Raw genomic sequence first — 17317 nt, forward strand, 5'->3', positions numbered from 1 at the left:
CTTGGTTTATTTTGGGATGATTTTCTTTCAGCCATTTCGAAATTTCTTTTTGTACGTAATTCACAAAACAAGTGTCATGTTGTAAATCATCACTTATGAAACAATGGTTCGAAAATAAAACTTTATCATCCTTTTTCAAGTAGAGTCGAACTGGATGAATTTTGCATCCACCTCTGTTCCAGTGATAACTTTGAATTTCATTTTTAATGGTGTAAGAATAATTTTCAATAAATCCATTACTACGATTGCTGTATTCAAAGGCGGATCTTCTTTCAGTTTTTTGAAAGTTATAGACTGATTTTGTAATATATGAATTTGGAATTAGGTTTTCTACAGATTTGCTCAGTAAAGAAATAAAGCCTTCAACGCTGATTGATTGCTTAACTATTTCTGTCCTGTCAGTATTAACCCATTGGCTTATAATTATTTCTTCTTCTAAATAATAATCTTTGCTCAATTTTGCAGTTAAGTATTCAATCAGGGCATCATCAGACGGACAGTTGTCACAATGGCGTAGCATACACTCACTGTTTTCAACATTACAAACCAACATCTTGATCAAATCTATGCAACTTTCTTCAATTTTTACAGCATCTAGTAACAATTTACTAGCCCCACAAGCCTATCAAAATTTTCTGCTTTTTCGATAAAATTTCTTTTGTCTTCTTTTTCATCTTCTGATATTTCAATGTCATAATCTAGAGCTTTGGAGATTTTTTTTCTTTACTTCTTTTGTTACTTTTTCAACCTTTCTTTTGTAATACAATCCCTTACTATGTGGTTGCAAATTATGAAGTTTAATTAGAAAACCCAAATCATTTAAGGCTGCATTTGTTTGTGAAAGGGAGACATTTCTAGATTCAAACGAATCCAATTCAATCATTAGTTCGTCATCAGATTCATTTTCAGTGATTATAGTTTTTTCTTCACAGAAGTTTCGACATGAAGGGCATATCTTTTGTCCAGGTTTAATAAAAATATTTTTTCACACAATTGTTTTGAAAAACTTAAAGATACATTTCTTAGTGACTTTTTTATTGGCGTTTTGTGTGTTTTTTTAATGGTTCTATGCATTTTGTTTGATATTTTTCAAATACACAAAGAAAGTAGTAGCTGTGATGGGAACAAACATTTTTAAATTCAATTAAATCGATTCCAGATCTAAGTTGAATTAATTCTTTTTCGTCCTCGGTTAATTTTGATAGATTGTAATTTTTTGGAAGGTATAAGGTTTTTTGGAAGGGGTGTTAAGGGCTGACATGGTGGAAAGGAGTTCCACAAATGGGATATATGCTGACAGGTCGGAAAAGAGTTCTGTACCTGAGAAAATAGTAGATAATAAAAGAATCAAATAATTTTTGAAAAAGATCAAATAATAATGTGAAAAAGCCATAAATCTGTTTTGTTTATCTGTTAGCCTATGTATCTAAGAGTATTTAAATAAAAATATGAACACTCTACCAGGTCTGAGACATGAGATATTGCAATTATAGTAAATCCCAACAATGGTCTACAAATAAAAAAAATTCTGATTATAATATTTTTTTAAATATATTAATTAAATATTATGCAAAGTCTCATGGTGATATCTCAAATAGTTTTCAAGATATTAATTTTTTAAGCTACAAGATACATTGCAAGATGCAAAATCCAAGGCCTAAAATCATGTTAAATTCAGAAAATTAAAGAATTTGTAGAAAAAAAAACTATAAGAGATAGAGAAATACAATTTAGTGTTTATCAATAGGATAGCGAATGCAATAATTGTGCCAAGTTTCATCAAAATCTAAAGAGGTGGGTTTCAAATTAATTATTTACTGGGTGATTTGACATGGAATGACCCAAGTGACATATAGCAATCTCAAATTCTGTTGGTCTGTCATTCCTGGTTTTGCTAGTTTAGGCACTTCCAAATAAGCTAGGACAACGGGATTTGACAGGCGTATCAGGCACAAGACTAAGTTAAATTAGAAATAGTCGTTTCCCTGATTCAACCATCTGGGGGTGGAGGGGTGGGGATGGACAGTTAATTCGAAAAAATGAGGTATTTTTAACTTACAAAGGGGTGATCGGATCTTAATGAACTTTTACATTTAGAAGGACCTTGCAACTCAGATCTCTTAGTTTAAATCCTGACTGGATCCAATTTCATTGGGGGGGGGGCTGGAAATCTCGGAAAACACTTAGAGTGGAGAGATCAGGATGAAACTTGATGAGAAGAATTAGCTCAAGGTCTAGATACATGATTGACGTAACTGGACTGAATCTGCTCTCTTTGGGGGAGTTAAAGGGGGTATTAATTCAGAAAAGTTAGAAAAACTGAGGTATTTTTAACATAAGAATGGGTTACCCTTTGTGGGGTATTTTTAAATTTGATATTTAGAAGGACCTCATGTCTCAGAGCTCTTATTTTAAATCCTGACCAGATTTTATATTGTCCCTTTTTTTAGATCATCACTTTTTTACAGATATGAACAGAAATATACTCAACCTATTGGAAACTCCATTAGTTCAGGGCAATCTAGCACAGGTAAGTCTTAAGATTTGTGCCTTTGTTTTCAAAGTGCTTAAATGATATAGTTTTCAGCATTGTATTTGAGTTTCATGTCTAAGTAATTAGTTGATGTTTTTTTCTCTCTCTTTTGTATTTTCTTGTCCCCATATTCTTTATCTCTATCTGATTAATTAGTTTAAAATGACGTTTGTTATTTGCGATCTTCTCTCTCATTCTTTCTACACTCTCTCTTTCTCTCTCTCTCTCTCTCTCTCTCTCTCTCTCTCTCTCTCTCTCTCTCTCTCTCTCTCTCTCTCTCCTATATACGTTGTTGAACGTTTTGAGTATTATGTTATTTTTGGAATGGAAATTAGTATACAATAATCAATGCTTGCCCTTCTTCTGTGTTATGTCTTGTTCAGTATTCAGTAATATTAGTTGTGATCAAAATTTACATGGCTTCTACTAATTTGTCTTCATCCTTTTTAAATTGTACTTCTTATTAGAGCTAGTAAATTTGAAGGTTTGTATTTAACTTAAAAAACACAAATGTCATAATAAATTGAAATTAAACCAAATTTAAAATTGCTCTAATTTTGCTTTTTAACTTAGTAAGGCTACTCTATCTTTAAATTGTATGTGAAACAACCCTTCAAGTGTTTTGAGGATTCGATAGGGCCCCTTGTCCAACTTTTTAATCGAAACCCCAAATTATAGATGAAACCTTCAGAGACTTAGATTTTTTTCCAGCATTCCTGATCTTTTCTGTATAAATCACTTTTTTTTTTACTTGGGTCTGAAAGTTACTCAGAATCTAAGAGATATGATACAAGGAAAATTTGTACCAAAAAGATATGATTAGGTCCTTATTGTCAAAACAAACAAAGATTTGTAAAGAAGAACAAGAGCTAAGAGCTCATATGGCACTTGTGACGAGGCGAGAAGAGCTAAGAGCCAAGAGATCATATAATATGAGCTCTAACAAAATTCTATGAATCAATAGATTGATTTAAAAAGGAAAATAAGAGGCTTAATGCCGGTCAAGATTTAAAATAAGAGCTCTGAGTCACGATGTCCTTCTAAATATCAAAATTCATTAAGATCCGATCACCCACTGGTAAGTTATAAATACCTAATTTTTTCTAATTTTTCCTCTCCCTTTACCCCCCCCCCCAGATGGTCGAATCTGGGAAAACGACTTTATCAAGTCAAATTGTGCAGCTCCCTGACACGCCTACCAATTTTCATCGTCCTTAGCCCCCCCCCCACGTCCAGAAGCACCAAACTCGCCAAATCACTGAACCCCTACCCCCAAATCCTCCAAAGAGAGCGAATCCAGTACGATTCTGTCAATCACGTATCAAGGACATTTGTTTATTCTATCCACCAAGCTTCATCCCGATTCCTCCACTCCAAGTGTTTTTCCAAGATTTTCCCCTCCAACTCCCCCCAATGTCAAAAGATCTGGTCGGGATTTGAAATAAGAGCTCTGAGACATGAATTCCTTCTAAAAATCAAATTTCATTACGATCCGATCATCTATTAGTAAGATAAAAATACCCCAATTTTCACGTTTTCCAAGAATTCCGGTTTCCCCCTCCAACTCCCCCGAATGTCAAAGGATCTGGTGGGGAATTTGAAATTAGAACTTTAAAGCACAAAATCCTTATAAATATCAAATTTCATTAAGATCTGGTCACCCTTTCGTAAGTTACAAATACCTCAATTTTCAAAATTACTCCCCCCCCCCCAGTCCACCAAAGAGAGCAGATCCGGTCTAGTTATGTCAGTCACGTATCTTAGACAGGTTTCTATTCTTCCCATCCAGTTTCATCCTGATCTCACCGCTTTAAGTATTTTCTAAGATTTCCGGTACCCCCAACTGCCCCCCCCCCAATTACGCTTGATCCGGTTGAGATTTAAAATAAGAGATCTGAGTTACGAGATCCTTCTAAATATGAAGTTTCATGAAGATCCGATCACTCCTCCGTAAGTTAAAAATACGTCATTTTTTCTTATTATGGCACTTGTATTAACCAAGTGACATAGCAGTCGCCAATTCTGTCGGTCTGTCAGTCCTGGGTTTGCTACTTTAGGCACTTCCAGGTAAGCTAGGACGATGAAATTTGGCAAGCGTATCAGGGACCGGACCAGATTAAATTAGAAATAGTCGTTTTCCCGATTTGACCATCTGGGGGGGAGTGGGGGCCCGGTTAATTCGCAAAAAAATGGAAAAAAATGAAGTATTTTTAACTTATCAGCGGGTGATTGGATCTTAATGAAATCTGATGTTTGGAATGATATTGTGTCTCAGAGCTCTTATTTTAAATCCCGACTGGATCTGATGACATTGGGGGGGAGTTGGGAGGGGAAAACCTAAAGTCCCGGTTTTGCTACTTTAGGCACTTCCAGGTAAGCTAGGACGATGAAATTTGGCAAGCGTATCAGGGACCGGACCAGATTAAATTAGAAATAGTCGTTTTCCCCCCGATTTGACCATCTGGGGGGGGGGAGTAGGGGCCGGTTAATTCGGAAAAATAGAAAAATGAAGTATTTTTAACATATGAGTGGGTGATTGGATTTGATGTTTGGAATGATATTGTGTCTCATAGCTCTTATTTTCAATCCCGACCGGGTTTGATGACATTGGGGGGAGTTGGAGGGGGGAAACCTAAAATCTTGGAAAACACTTAGAGTAGAGGGATCGGGATGAAACTTGATGGGAAAAATAAGCGCAAGTCCCAGATACATGATTGACGATCGGAACTGATTTGCTCTCTTTGGGGTAGTTGGTGGGGGGAGTAAGTCTTAAAAATTAGAAAAATGAGGTATTTTCAACTTACGAAACGGGTGATTCGGCTCTCAATGGAATTTGATGTTTAGAAGGATATCGTGTCTTAGAGCTCTTATTTAAATCCCGACCGGATCTGGTGATGGGGGTGGGGGAGATGGGAGGGGGGGAAACCTAAAACTTGGAAAACACTTAGAGTGGAGGGATCGGGATGAAACATGGGTGGGAAAAATAAAAACAAGTCCTAGATAGATGATTGACATAAGCGGAACGGATCCGCTCTCTTTTGGGTAGTTGGGGGGGGGGGTATTTCTGAAAAAATAAAAAAAAGAGGTATTTTAACTTACGAACGGTGATCGGATCTCAATGAAATTTGATATTTAGAAGGATATCGTGGCTCAGAGCTCTTATTTTAAACCTGACCGAATCTGGTGACATTGGGGGGGGAGTTGGGAGGGAGAAACCTAAAAATTGGAAAACACTTAGAGTGGAGGGATCGGGATGAAACTTGTGGAAAAAACACGAGTCCTAGATACATGATTGACATAACCAGAACGGATCCGCTCTCTTTGGGGTAGTTGGGGGGGGGGTTAATTCTGAAAAATTAGAAAAAACGAGGTATTTTTAACTTACGAACGGGTGATTGGATCTCCATGAAATTTGATTTTTAGAAGGATATCGTGTCTCAAAGCTCTTATTTTAAATCCTGACCGGATCTGGTGACATTGGGGGAAGTTTGGGGTGCGGGAGACCTAAAATGATGGGAAACGCTTAGATTGGAGGGATTGGGATGAAACTTGGTTGGAAAAATAAGCAGAAGTCTTGCATACGTAATTTACATAATTGGAACGATCCGCTCAATTGTGGGGGGGGGGGGTAATTCTGAAAAATAAGAAAAATGACGTATTTTTAACTTACGAAGGAGTGATCGGATCTTCATGAAACTTCATATTTAGAAGGATCTCGTAATTCCGATATCTTATTTAAATCTCAACCGGATCAAGCGTAATTGGGGGGGGGGCAGTTGGGGGGACCGGAAATCTTAGAAAATACTTAAAGCGGTGAGATCAGGATGAAACTGGATGGGAAGAATAGAAACCTGTCTAAGATACGTGACTGACATAACTGGACCGGATCTTCTCTCTTTGGTGGAATTGGGGGGGGGGGTAATTTTGAAAATTGAGGTATTTGCAACTACGAAAGGGTGACCAGATCTTAATGAAATTTGATATTTAGAAGGATCTTGTGCTTTAAAGTTCCAATTTCAAATTCTGACCAGATCCTGTGACATTCGGGGGAGTTAGAGGGGGGAACCGGAATTCTTGGAAAACATGAAAATTGGAGTATTTATATCTTACGAATAGATGATCGGATCGTAATGAAATTTGATTTTGAGAAGGAATTCATGTCTCAGAGCTCTTATTTCAAATCCCGACCAGATCTTTTGACATTGTGGGGATTTGGAGGGGGAAATCTTGAAAAACACTTGGAGTGTAGGAATCGGGATGAAGCTTGGTAGATAGAATAAACAAATGTCCTTGATACGTGATTGACAGAATCGTACTGGATTCGCTCTCTTTCGGGGAGTTGGGGGGAGGGGTTCAGTGATTTGGCGAGTTCGGTGCTTCTGGACGTGCTAGGGCGATGAAAATTGGTAGGCGTGTCAGGGAGCTGCACAATTTTTTCTAATTGTACACGTTTATGTTATACTCTGGTATTTACCGGCATTGAGCATGTCTCATTTGACGCATCTAAAGATATTAGCGGCCTTTTTTTGTATCTTTTCTTGTCCTTTTTTGCTGACTGGTGTTTAAACCCCCCCCCCCCCCAAAAAAAAAGAAAACATGTGGTAAATAATCCCTTACGAAAAATACTCTTCTCCAGAAAAAAATGGAAAATACCCCCTCCCCGTGGAAATTATCCCCAGGCAGCTGGTTGGTCTCCAATCCCCTTGGACTACAAAAAAAGACTAGAAATATTAATTTCTGATGGAATGAGCACATTCCGAAGTTTCTTTGACCTTGAAGTGGAGGTGAGGATAAGGAAGGGGCAATCCCCCTCCTGTACGGAATAAATTCTGCTCATTTTGGGGTTTAGCGCTATTCTTAAGTTCAGAATAACGGTGTAAACCAGAAATATACCTAGAAATCATAAGGGCGTAGATGTCAATTTCACATTTTCGATGCGTTTTTAAAAGTTTCTGTAGTACCCCCCCCCCCCTCTAAAAAAATGTTGGAAAATACCCTTTTGCTGGCTTTTTGTTGGGAAACTTGTCAAGTAGGGGATTACCGGTCTGATGTTAAAAACAATCAGAAATTAGTCTTTTTCAAATGAAAGTGCTCAAGAAATATTTTTTACCCGAGATCGCCCGCAAGAAAGTTTCTGGGTGGAATTTTCAGCTAGAATAGAATTGTCTTGGAGGAATTTCCCTGGAGCGGGGGGGGAGTATTTTTTTATGTGAAAGGAGCTTTCCATGGTGGAATTTTTCCGTGGAGGAAGGAATTTTTCATGGAGAGGAGCGAGATTTCCCGGCATTATTTGAGAGAACGATTAAAAATTTAATTAAAAAAAAAGTTTTACGGGACCCAGAGATCAAATCACGCTGCAGGAACGCACTGCAGGGCTGACGCAGGAACCTTAGTAGTCAAAAAGCGTTGTTAATTCTTAAATAAAATTAAAAAAAGTTTTTTTTAATTGGAAGTAAGAAGCTACATCAAAACTTAAAATGGACAGAAATTATTGCGTATACCTTAGTATAGTTTAGTATATAGCATACATATATAGTTTAGTATATAGTATACATAAACTTTAGCATACGTATACTTTTAATTAATTGTAAGTTTTGAATTTTTCGTCCCAATTGTTTAAGAGTAACTCCTGAAGCAGAATGGCTGTTTAATAAGAATAATAAGTTTTTTGTTTTTTTTTAATCATTAGTTATGAAAGAGTGTCGGTGGGTGCAGAGTGGGGACAGAGGACGGTGCCTGAAACCACCTTGAGGGAGCCGGATTATATGGCATGATTTGATTAACAATCAGAAATCAAAATTTAGGAAAAACTGAGTATGTAAAAAGGGCTGTCCCCTCAACGCCTCGCTCTTTACGCTAAAGTTTTCATTGTTTTAAAAAGTTGAGTTGTGAGGAAGAGTCAAACAGTTTGTGTTGTAACGAACTGTAGTAAGGAGCGACCCGGCTAAATAGTAACCAAAACTCTAAAAAATAGAATTTTGATACCAATAGCTACATCAAAAGAATGGCGTTTTAATGCTGATTTTAAATATTTAAGTTTCATCAAGTTTAGTCTTACCCATCAAAAGTTACGAGCCTAAGAAAATTTGCGTTATTTTAGAAAATAGGGGGAACACCCCCTAAAAGTCATAGAATTTTAACGAAAATCACACCATCAGATTCAACGTATCAGAGAACCCTACTGAAGAAGTTTAAAGCTCCTATCTACAAAAATGTGGAATTGTGTATTTTGGCCAGAAGGCAGATCACGGATGCGTGTTTATTTGTTTGTTTTTTTTTCCCAGGGGTGATCGTATCGACCCAGTTGTCCTAGAATGTTGCGAGAGGGCTCATTCTAACTGAAATGAAAAGTTCTAGTGCCCTTTTTAAGTGACCGAAAAAATTGGAGGGTACCTAGGCCCCCTCCCATGCTATTTATTTTCCCAAAGTCAACAGATCAAAATTCTGAGAAAGCCATTTTATTCAGCGTAGTCGAAAAACATTATAACTATGTCTTCGGGGACGACTTACTCCCTCACATTCCCCGTGGAAGGGGCTACAAGTTATAAACTTTGACTAGTGCTTACATATAGTAATGGTCATTGGGAAGTGTACAGGCGTTTTCAGGAGGATTTTTTGGTTTGAGGCAGGGGTTGAGAAGACGGGGATATGCTGGGGGAAGTTTCTATCGAGGAATTTATCATGGGGGAAGAAAATTTCCATGAAGGGAGCGCAGGATTTACTAGCATTACTTTAAAAAAATGAAAGAAATAAATATGAAAAGTTTTTTTTTCAGCTGGAACTAAAAAGCAGCATTAAAACTTAAAACGAACAGAAATTATTACCTATATGAGGGACTCACCTCGTCCTAATACCTCGCTCTTTACGCTAAAGTATTTTTAGTAATTTCAACTATTTATTCTGGGGCTTTTGTGATTCAGGGGTCATTCTTAATGAATTGGGACAAAATTCAAGCTTTAGTGTAAAGAGCGAGGTACTGACGAGGGGGTGAACCCCCTCATATATCTAATAAAAACATGAGAATACAAAAGTTCTTTACGTAAGCTAATTTATAAGTTACGTATATCTTTTACTAATAAATGATTCGTAAAAAATTAAAAGTTCTAGTTGCCTTTTTAAGTAACCGAAAATCGGAGAGCAACTAGGCTTCTCCCCACTCTTTTTTTTCTCAAAATCATTCGATCAAAATTATGAGAAAGCCATTTAGCCAAAAAAAAAAATATGCAAATTTCGTTTCAATTATTCCTCTGTGGAGAGCCAAAATCAAAACATGCATTGAGTAAGGAGCGACATTAAAACTTAAAACGAACAGAAATTACTTCGTATATGAAAGGGCCTGCTTCCTCATCAAGGCCCCGCTCTTTACGCTAAAGTTTTTTACTGTTTTAAAAAGAAGAATTGAGAGAAAGAGTCAAACTTTAGCGTAAAGAGCGGGGCGTTGATGAGGAAGTAGCCCCTTTCATATACGAAGTAATTTCAGTTCGTTTTAAGTTTTAATGTCCCTCCTTACTTTCAGTTAAAAAAAAAACTTGTTTTTTTTTATTTAATCAAAATATAGAGTAAAGAGTAAGACGTTGAAGAGAAAATAACCCCCTTCATATGCAGAATATGTGTTTGTTTTAAGTTTTGGTTTGTTCCTTACTTTCAGTAAAGTGCAAGGGATTAGGGAAAGCTTTCCCGGTGATCCTGAAATAAAACAAATTGGGCGTCTTCTTTATATGGGGGGATGATAAGGCAGGATGATGCTGTTAGCGGGAAGTACGGTGGAGGTTATCTGAGAGAGGAGGGGTTGGGATTGTTTCGGCAAATAACTGGTGGAGTCCTGAACCAGTCAGTGACTTCTTGGACGCACGGAGAGGAGAGGAGTCCAAAGGAATTGGATTTTTGGGAGAAATGTGAAACAACTGAGTGGTCATAGGGAACTTAAAAAGTTTTCAAATTGATTTTGACGAGTACCGATAGGAAACCGAGTAACCGATAAGAAATTTACGCTTTAGAGAGAGGTAAAAGAGGAAAAACCATTTTCCAAAATGACATTTTGCAGTGTAGTATTCTCCAGAACTGCAATTAAAGGGAAAATGTTCATTTCACCCGTACCTACCCACAGGAAGAATCTCCCATAAGATTTGCCCAATTGCCCCATATATTAGGAAAACATTAATTTTACACAGTTGTGATGTTTCAACCGTCTTGATCTGAAACTGTAATGTTTCTAGTGTTCTTGACTGTAATACGAGTGTTTTTATAATACTAGTCTTCGTGAATACTAGTGTTCTAATTATAATACTTGTGTAGTATTCTAATACTGGCATTGCCATAAAAACAAGGCAACCAACTTGTGAAAAACTGGCCGCTTCGACGCAAGTGAGCTTGAAATTAGCTTTTGGACTAGCTTTTTTATGTTTAAAAAAATATGTTTAAGCAATTTTTTGTTTTAAACCTGAAACATATTTTATTAGTCGGACTGACGAACAAATCTATCAAACTTGTTGTTTAATATTTTACCACAAGCACCAACAGAAGAATAATTGAGAACAGTTTATAACTACTCCTTGGAAAGGGTTTTAGCAATTTTTGTAAAGGAAAAGGAGAGGGGTCTTGAGCCTTAAAGCTTCCGCAAAATTAGTAGTTGCAGTTTTGGTGTTTTTATATTGATAATATTACCAGCTTTTGATCCATCGTTTAGATCCTTTAGAATAGAATCCCCCCCCCTTTAGGGTCGTGCCACGGTTTGTCTGTTGTTTGTTCTGTATCTGAATCATTCTCCCCAAGCCTTGATCGTATGGTTATTATGACCACTCCAGTCTGTAAGAGAATTCAAGAAGAGAGTTTTGATTGATAGAATTGCCTGTGATATCCTTAGTATGTTGCTTGTGGTTTAAGAGGTCAAAATACCATCAGAGTCTCTTTTTTTTTACCTTACTATGGCCTAATTTTTCGTTTAGGGAAAATTTGTTTTGCTGTTCTAGGTCTCAGCAAATAAAGGAGTGATCGTTGACGCCACTCCGTTTAATGATTCAGTGAATGTGATAAAAATCTCCAAGCTACTTCGAGATACCGGCTACCAGCTTAGAGGGGACGAAGTACTATATGATGGAGAAACAGGAAAGGAATTAAAGTGTCAGGTAATGAATTTGAAATTGAATTTGACTCAAGTGCAAGAATGTAGTATATCGAATCGTTGTACTGAGAGGTGGGTCTTTAATACCTAAAGAGAAAGTTTCTAGGTCTTAATATTCTATTTTTTCCATTGTATGTTCTGTTAATATATAGTCTATAGAAGGAGAAAGAGAGAGAGAGAGAGAGAGTGAGGGAGAGGATATATTATAGAGGAAGAAAGAGGGAGTGATAGATCTATCACATAGTATAACCGCTCAATTATTCTGGAATGTTGGTGGCTTGGGCCGAAATATTTGTCGGGGGCTAGTCAGCAAGTATGTGATAGGGAATTTTAAATGGATATGGTTAATCTGACGACATTTAATTATTTTTCACAGATGTTACAATTGTGGAGAGTTGGTTAACTGTGTAGCTGCAAAGTGTAGTCAGGGGCATATAAAAATAAAACCATATAAAAATATTGGGTGAAGTAGTATTTCTTAAAAAATCTTGATTGCTAAGGAATAGTTGATGTTCCAATCCACCCAATTAGTGTAGGTAAGCATATAGATTAAATATTTTATTTAATATTTAAAGTCTTCATTAGGTGATGCTGTCTTATTTGCGCCATTATTTCACACTTTGTTTAAGTATACTTATTCAAATGAGAAGGGGATGGGGGGTTAAAAGAAAATTGCGTTTCTTGTCGAAATTGATCTGAAGTACAGGGATGAATTTCTGGAGGAGATGGGGCCAGAAATAATGAAAAAAAGTTTTTTTTTAAGTATAGCGCTGAAAGTATTGTTTCAATCACAATTGAAAAATTTCTTTTCATTTTCTTTTCCGTGTTTTCATCAAAATAATGCTATTTTTGGTATTCTCATTAAAAAATATATACAAAAATCAATTTTTTTCTTCCGTAGATTTTGTATCCCTAGTATTTTCACTATTTGGTTCCATTGTTTTTTTATGGTGCTTGGTATTAACAAAGTGACATATAGCAATCGCAAATTCTGTCGGTCTGTCTGTTGGTCCCGGTTTTGCTACTTTAGGCATTTCTAGGTAAGCTAGGACGATGAAATTTGGCAAGCGTATCAGGGACCGGACCAGATTAAATTATAAATAGTCGCTTTCCCGATTTGACTATCTGGAGGGGAGTAGGGGTTCAGTTAATTCGGAAAAAATAGAAAAAATGAAGTATTTTTAGTTTACGAATGGTTGATCAGATCTTAATGAAATTTGATATTTAAAAGGATCTTATGCTTTAAAGCTCTAATTTCAAATTCCGACCAGATCCTGTGACATTGGGGGGGAGTTGGAGGGGCAAACAGGAATTCTTGGGAAACGTGAAAATTGGGGTATTTTTGTCTTACGAATAGGTGATCGGATCTTAATGAAACTTGATATATATATAGAATGATCTTGTGTCTCAGATGCTCCATTTTCGACTCGAATTGGATCCGGGGACATAGGGGGTTGGAGGAGGGAAACAGAAATCTTGGAAAACGCTTAGAGTGGAGAGCGGGAATTTGATGGGAAAAATAAACACAAGTTCTAGATACGTGATTGACATAATTGGAACGGATCCGTTCTCTTTGGAGGAGCTAAGAGGTGTTAATTTGGAAAAATTAGAAAAATTGAGGTATTTTTGACTTAAGAACGGGTGACCGGATCTTAATGAAATTTGATATTTAAAAGGAATTCATTTCTCAGAGCTCTTATTTCAAATTCCGACCATATCTTTTGACATTGGGGGAGTTGGAGGGGGAAATCGGAAATCTTAGAGAACGCTTAGAGTGGAGGAATCGGGATGAAGCTTGGTGGATAGAATAAGCAAATGTTCTTGATATGTGATTGATGTAACCGTACTGGATTCGTTCTCTCTGGAGGAGTTGGGGGAGGGGTTCAGTGATTTGTCGAGTTTGGTGCTTCTGGACGAGCTAGGACGATGAAAATTGGTAGGCGTGTCAGGGAGCTGCAGAAATTGACTTGATAAAGTCGTTTTCCCAGATTCGACCATCTGGGGGGCTAAAGGGAGAGGAAAAATTAGAAAAAATGGGGAATTTATAATTTACGAGTGGGTGATCGGATCTTTATGAATTTTGATATTTAGAAGGACATCGTGACTTAGAGCTCTTATTTTAAATCCTGACCGGTATTAAGTCTCTGATTTTCCTTTTAAATCAATCTATTGATTTCTAGAATTTTGTTAGAGCTCATACCATATGAGCTCTTGGCTCTTAGCTCTTTCAACGTCTTCACAAGTGCCATATGAGCTCTTGGCTCTTGTTTTTATGGCACTTGGTATTAACCAAGTGACATATAACAATCGCCAATTCTGTCGGTCCCGGTTTTGCTACTTTAGGCACTTCCAGGTAAGCTAGGACGATGTAACTTGGCAAGCGTATCAGGGACCGGACCAGATTAAATTAGAAATAGTCGTTTTCCTGATTTGACCATCTGGGGGGGGGAGTGGGGGGCCGGTTAATTTGGAAAAAATTAAAAAAATGAAGTATTTTTAACTTATGAGCGGGTGATTGGATCTTAATGAAATTTGATGTTTGGAATGATATTGTGTCTCAGAGCTCTTATTTTAAAGCCCGACCAAATCTGATGACATTGGGGGGAGTTGGAGGGGGGAAACCCCTCCACTCTCTTTACTACTAGTACTATGAAGAACTCACCGCAGCACCAAGCCACTGGAGTCCAACACAGCTACGCACGCTCCTCTATCCCAATTTATTCAGAGCCTCCCTCTTTACACCCTTCCAGGAAGTTTCTATTCCCTTTAAATCCTTCTTTATGACATCCTCCCACCTCAACTGCGGACAACCTGCTTTCTGTTTAGCCCTAGAAAGTTGGCTGAAAAGGACAATTATTGGTAATCTGTCATCCTTTATCCGAAGATTGTGCCCTAGCTATATCTACCTTTCTCTCATTACAGCCCTACAAAGCGGTATTTACCTACGATATTTGCACCACCTACTGTTTGAAATACGGTCTGTCAGAGGGTTTCATTAGTTTATTTATAATGATTTATTTACGTTTTAAGCATGACCTTTTTTTCACTACTTCTGCTCCCCTCTGGTTTAAATTAGTTCTTTTTATTTATTTAAAAAAACTTCTTTTGTTGAAAAATCTTCTGTTTGTTAAGTTAAAAAAATTAATTTCTGTAAGTTTTGTTGATATTTTTTTATTGATGAATAAAAGCAAAAAGATTTTGGGTTGCTCTTCACATTCTGGACAAAATTTTGCTAGGAATTCTAAAAATAGCTATATTATAGAACTACAAATGGTTGGGTACGGGTACTAGTATTTTAAAAAATGTGAACAATTTTGGGAATTTTTGGGGGGTGAAGCTGTTCCGTCGTATCTACTGTTACAACCTTTGATATTGACGAATAATGATCAAACACTTCGTTGTAGGAATTTTGTGTTTGTGTTATATTTTGATTTAATAGCTTGTTTGTTTGCATTTTGAGCTAGTATATTAGCTAATGTAGTTCCAATTTGTTGTAAAAAAAAAAGGAGATGAAGAATTCCTGACAAGATTTTTTCCAGTTGCGATTCCCTTGGTTCTGAAACTTTTATTGAGGTGTCTTCACGGCCTGAAATTTTAATGAGATCAAAAAAGAGATCACACTAAGAATATAACACACTAATAACACACACTATAACACACACTTTCAAACTAAGAATCAATACAACCATTTTTTTTTCAAACATTCTTTGTCGCTGATGAGCTTCCTTCGGTCAACAAATCAAAATTTAGTATCTACTTGTCCTTTCCGTCCAATATTCCCTCACAGTTTCAGCTAGGTCGCTTAAGGCGTTAATCTATACCATTAACCGTATATGAACTATTGAAGACCTCTCATTCTGATATCCTGGATGGAGATAGTGTCATTTGATTTAGCTCAACATCGCCTTCAATATTTACAGAAAGTTTCAAATATCTTAGCCGTTCCTGCCGTATTGCAGGTGAACCATTTTGACACCCTGGATGCATACAGTTAACCGATTTAGTTCAATATCCCCATCGGCATTCCCTCAAAACAGAGTTTTTTGATTTAGTTTAACATCTCTCTCAACTTTCGGTGAAAGTTCCCACTTAATACTCTTAAATGTTCCCGAGTTATTGCATATATGCCATATTGACATTCATAATGCACTTAATGTCTCCTGAATTAGTTCAATATACCTCTCGATATTCACTCGAAATTTTTACTTAATACTGTTAGGTGTTCCTGGAATATTATAAATGCGCCCTTTTTTTACCTTTATGTTCACAGTTGCTTTTGACTTTGTTGTACAATGTTTGTTTGTTCCCTGAAAGTTTCTACTGTGGTCCATGGAACTTCCTGAGATACTGTCAATATGTCGTTTTGGCAACCTTGACGCACATAGTGCGTTTTGATTTTGATCAGTACCATCTGTACAATTATCTGAAAGTCGCCTTAATACCCTAAGAAGTTGCTGAGATATTTTTGATATGCCCTTTTTTCAACCTGAATGCAGGTAGTATCCTATCGTTGAATTCAATTTGCTCTCTGATCATTCTTTGAAAGTTAAACTTGATATCAGAAGCTGTTCGTGACATGTTGCGGATACTGTCTTTTGACAATTTGTTCGGGATCTATCTCAACATGCACCGAAGGTTTCAGCTTTATACTTTAAGCAATTCTTGTTATATTATATCAACTTTAAGCGATTCTTGTTGTATTATGTCAACTTTAAGCTATTCTTGTTGTATTATATCAACTTTAAGCGATTCTTGTTATATTATATCAACTTTAAGCGATTCTTGTTATATTATATCAACTTTAAGCGATTCTTGTTATATTATATCAACTTTAAGCGATTCTTGTTATATTATATCAACTTTAAGCGATTCTTGTTATATTATATCAACTTTAAGCGATTCTTGTTATATTATATCAACTTTAAGCGATTCTTGTTATATTATATCAACTTTAAGCGATTCTTGTTATATTATAGGTTCATCATTTTGACGAAATGGATGCACATAGTGTCTTTCGATTTAGTTTCGAATCCTCCCCAGCATCCTCTGAAAGCGTCTACTAAATACTCTTAATACCCTTAGAAATTACTAAGATATTGGAGATGTGCTCTTTTGACTACCTGGATGCACATATATTCTTGTGATTCAGTTCGATTTTCTTCTCAACCTTCTCCTTAAAGTTTAAACTTAAAACCCCTAGCTGCTCAGTTATTGTATACTAGCCATTTTGACAATCATGATATTAGTCTACTTTCATGTTTAATTCCTGGTCTGACATGTTGAGAGCCAAAATAATTGGACAATATCAACGCGGTAGCTCCCGAAAATGTCTGGGACAGCACTGCAACGCAACTGTGACCATGACTGGGGTCTCATTCGGAACCGGTTTTAGACTGATTGGAAACCAGTAACATCTGGATTGCCTCGTGGGTTGGACCTCACTTCCTCAAGGCCATGGTCACACAACATTTGCCCCGTGGCCGCTGGGCCTTAGTCGCTCCTGAGCCGTTCTTGATAGTGCAAATGCGTCTTTCTTACGACCTTGTTACACGTAGTACACCTTCCTGACTCTCACACAGTTCACCACCCTTCTCACCATCCCCCAAGACCTGACTAAATTTGATTTCAAAGGATTTCAATAAAAGGGGTACCAGAATTGATAA

At 36.8% G+C, this 17317-nt stretch overlaps 1 protein-coding gene across 4 annotated transcripts in view; it reads left to right on the forward strand.

The window, feature by feature from the left end:
• Positions 1 to 17317, forward strand: part of LOC136024870 (DNA-directed RNA polymerase II subunit RPB2-like) — a 42681-nt gene that overhangs the window by 12569 nt on the left and 12795 nt on the right. For 3 of the 4 annotated variants that reach the window (XR_010616942.1, XR_010616944.1, XM_065700392.1), the window contains exons 2-3: positions 2469 to 2530; positions 11503 to 11658. Coding sequence is in view for 1 of the 4 variants with exons in the window: in XM_065700392.1 (XP_065556464.1) it covers positions 2471 to 2530; positions 11503 to 11658 (216 nt within the window). In the remaining 3 variants the exon portion in view is untranslated. Of the gene's footprint in view, positions 1 to 2450; positions 2531 to 11502; positions 11659 to 17317 lie in introns of all 4 variants that reach the window. The other variant, XR_010616943.1, reaches the window with a different exon arrangement.

The sequence above is a fragment of the Artemia franciscana genome, chromosome 3, assembly GCF_032884065.1.
Source record: "Artemia franciscana chromosome 3, ASM3288406v1, whole genome shotgun sequence".
NCBI classification, from domain to species: domain Eukaryota; kingdom Metazoa; phylum Arthropoda; class Branchiopoda; order Anostraca; family Artemiidae; genus Artemia; species Artemia franciscana.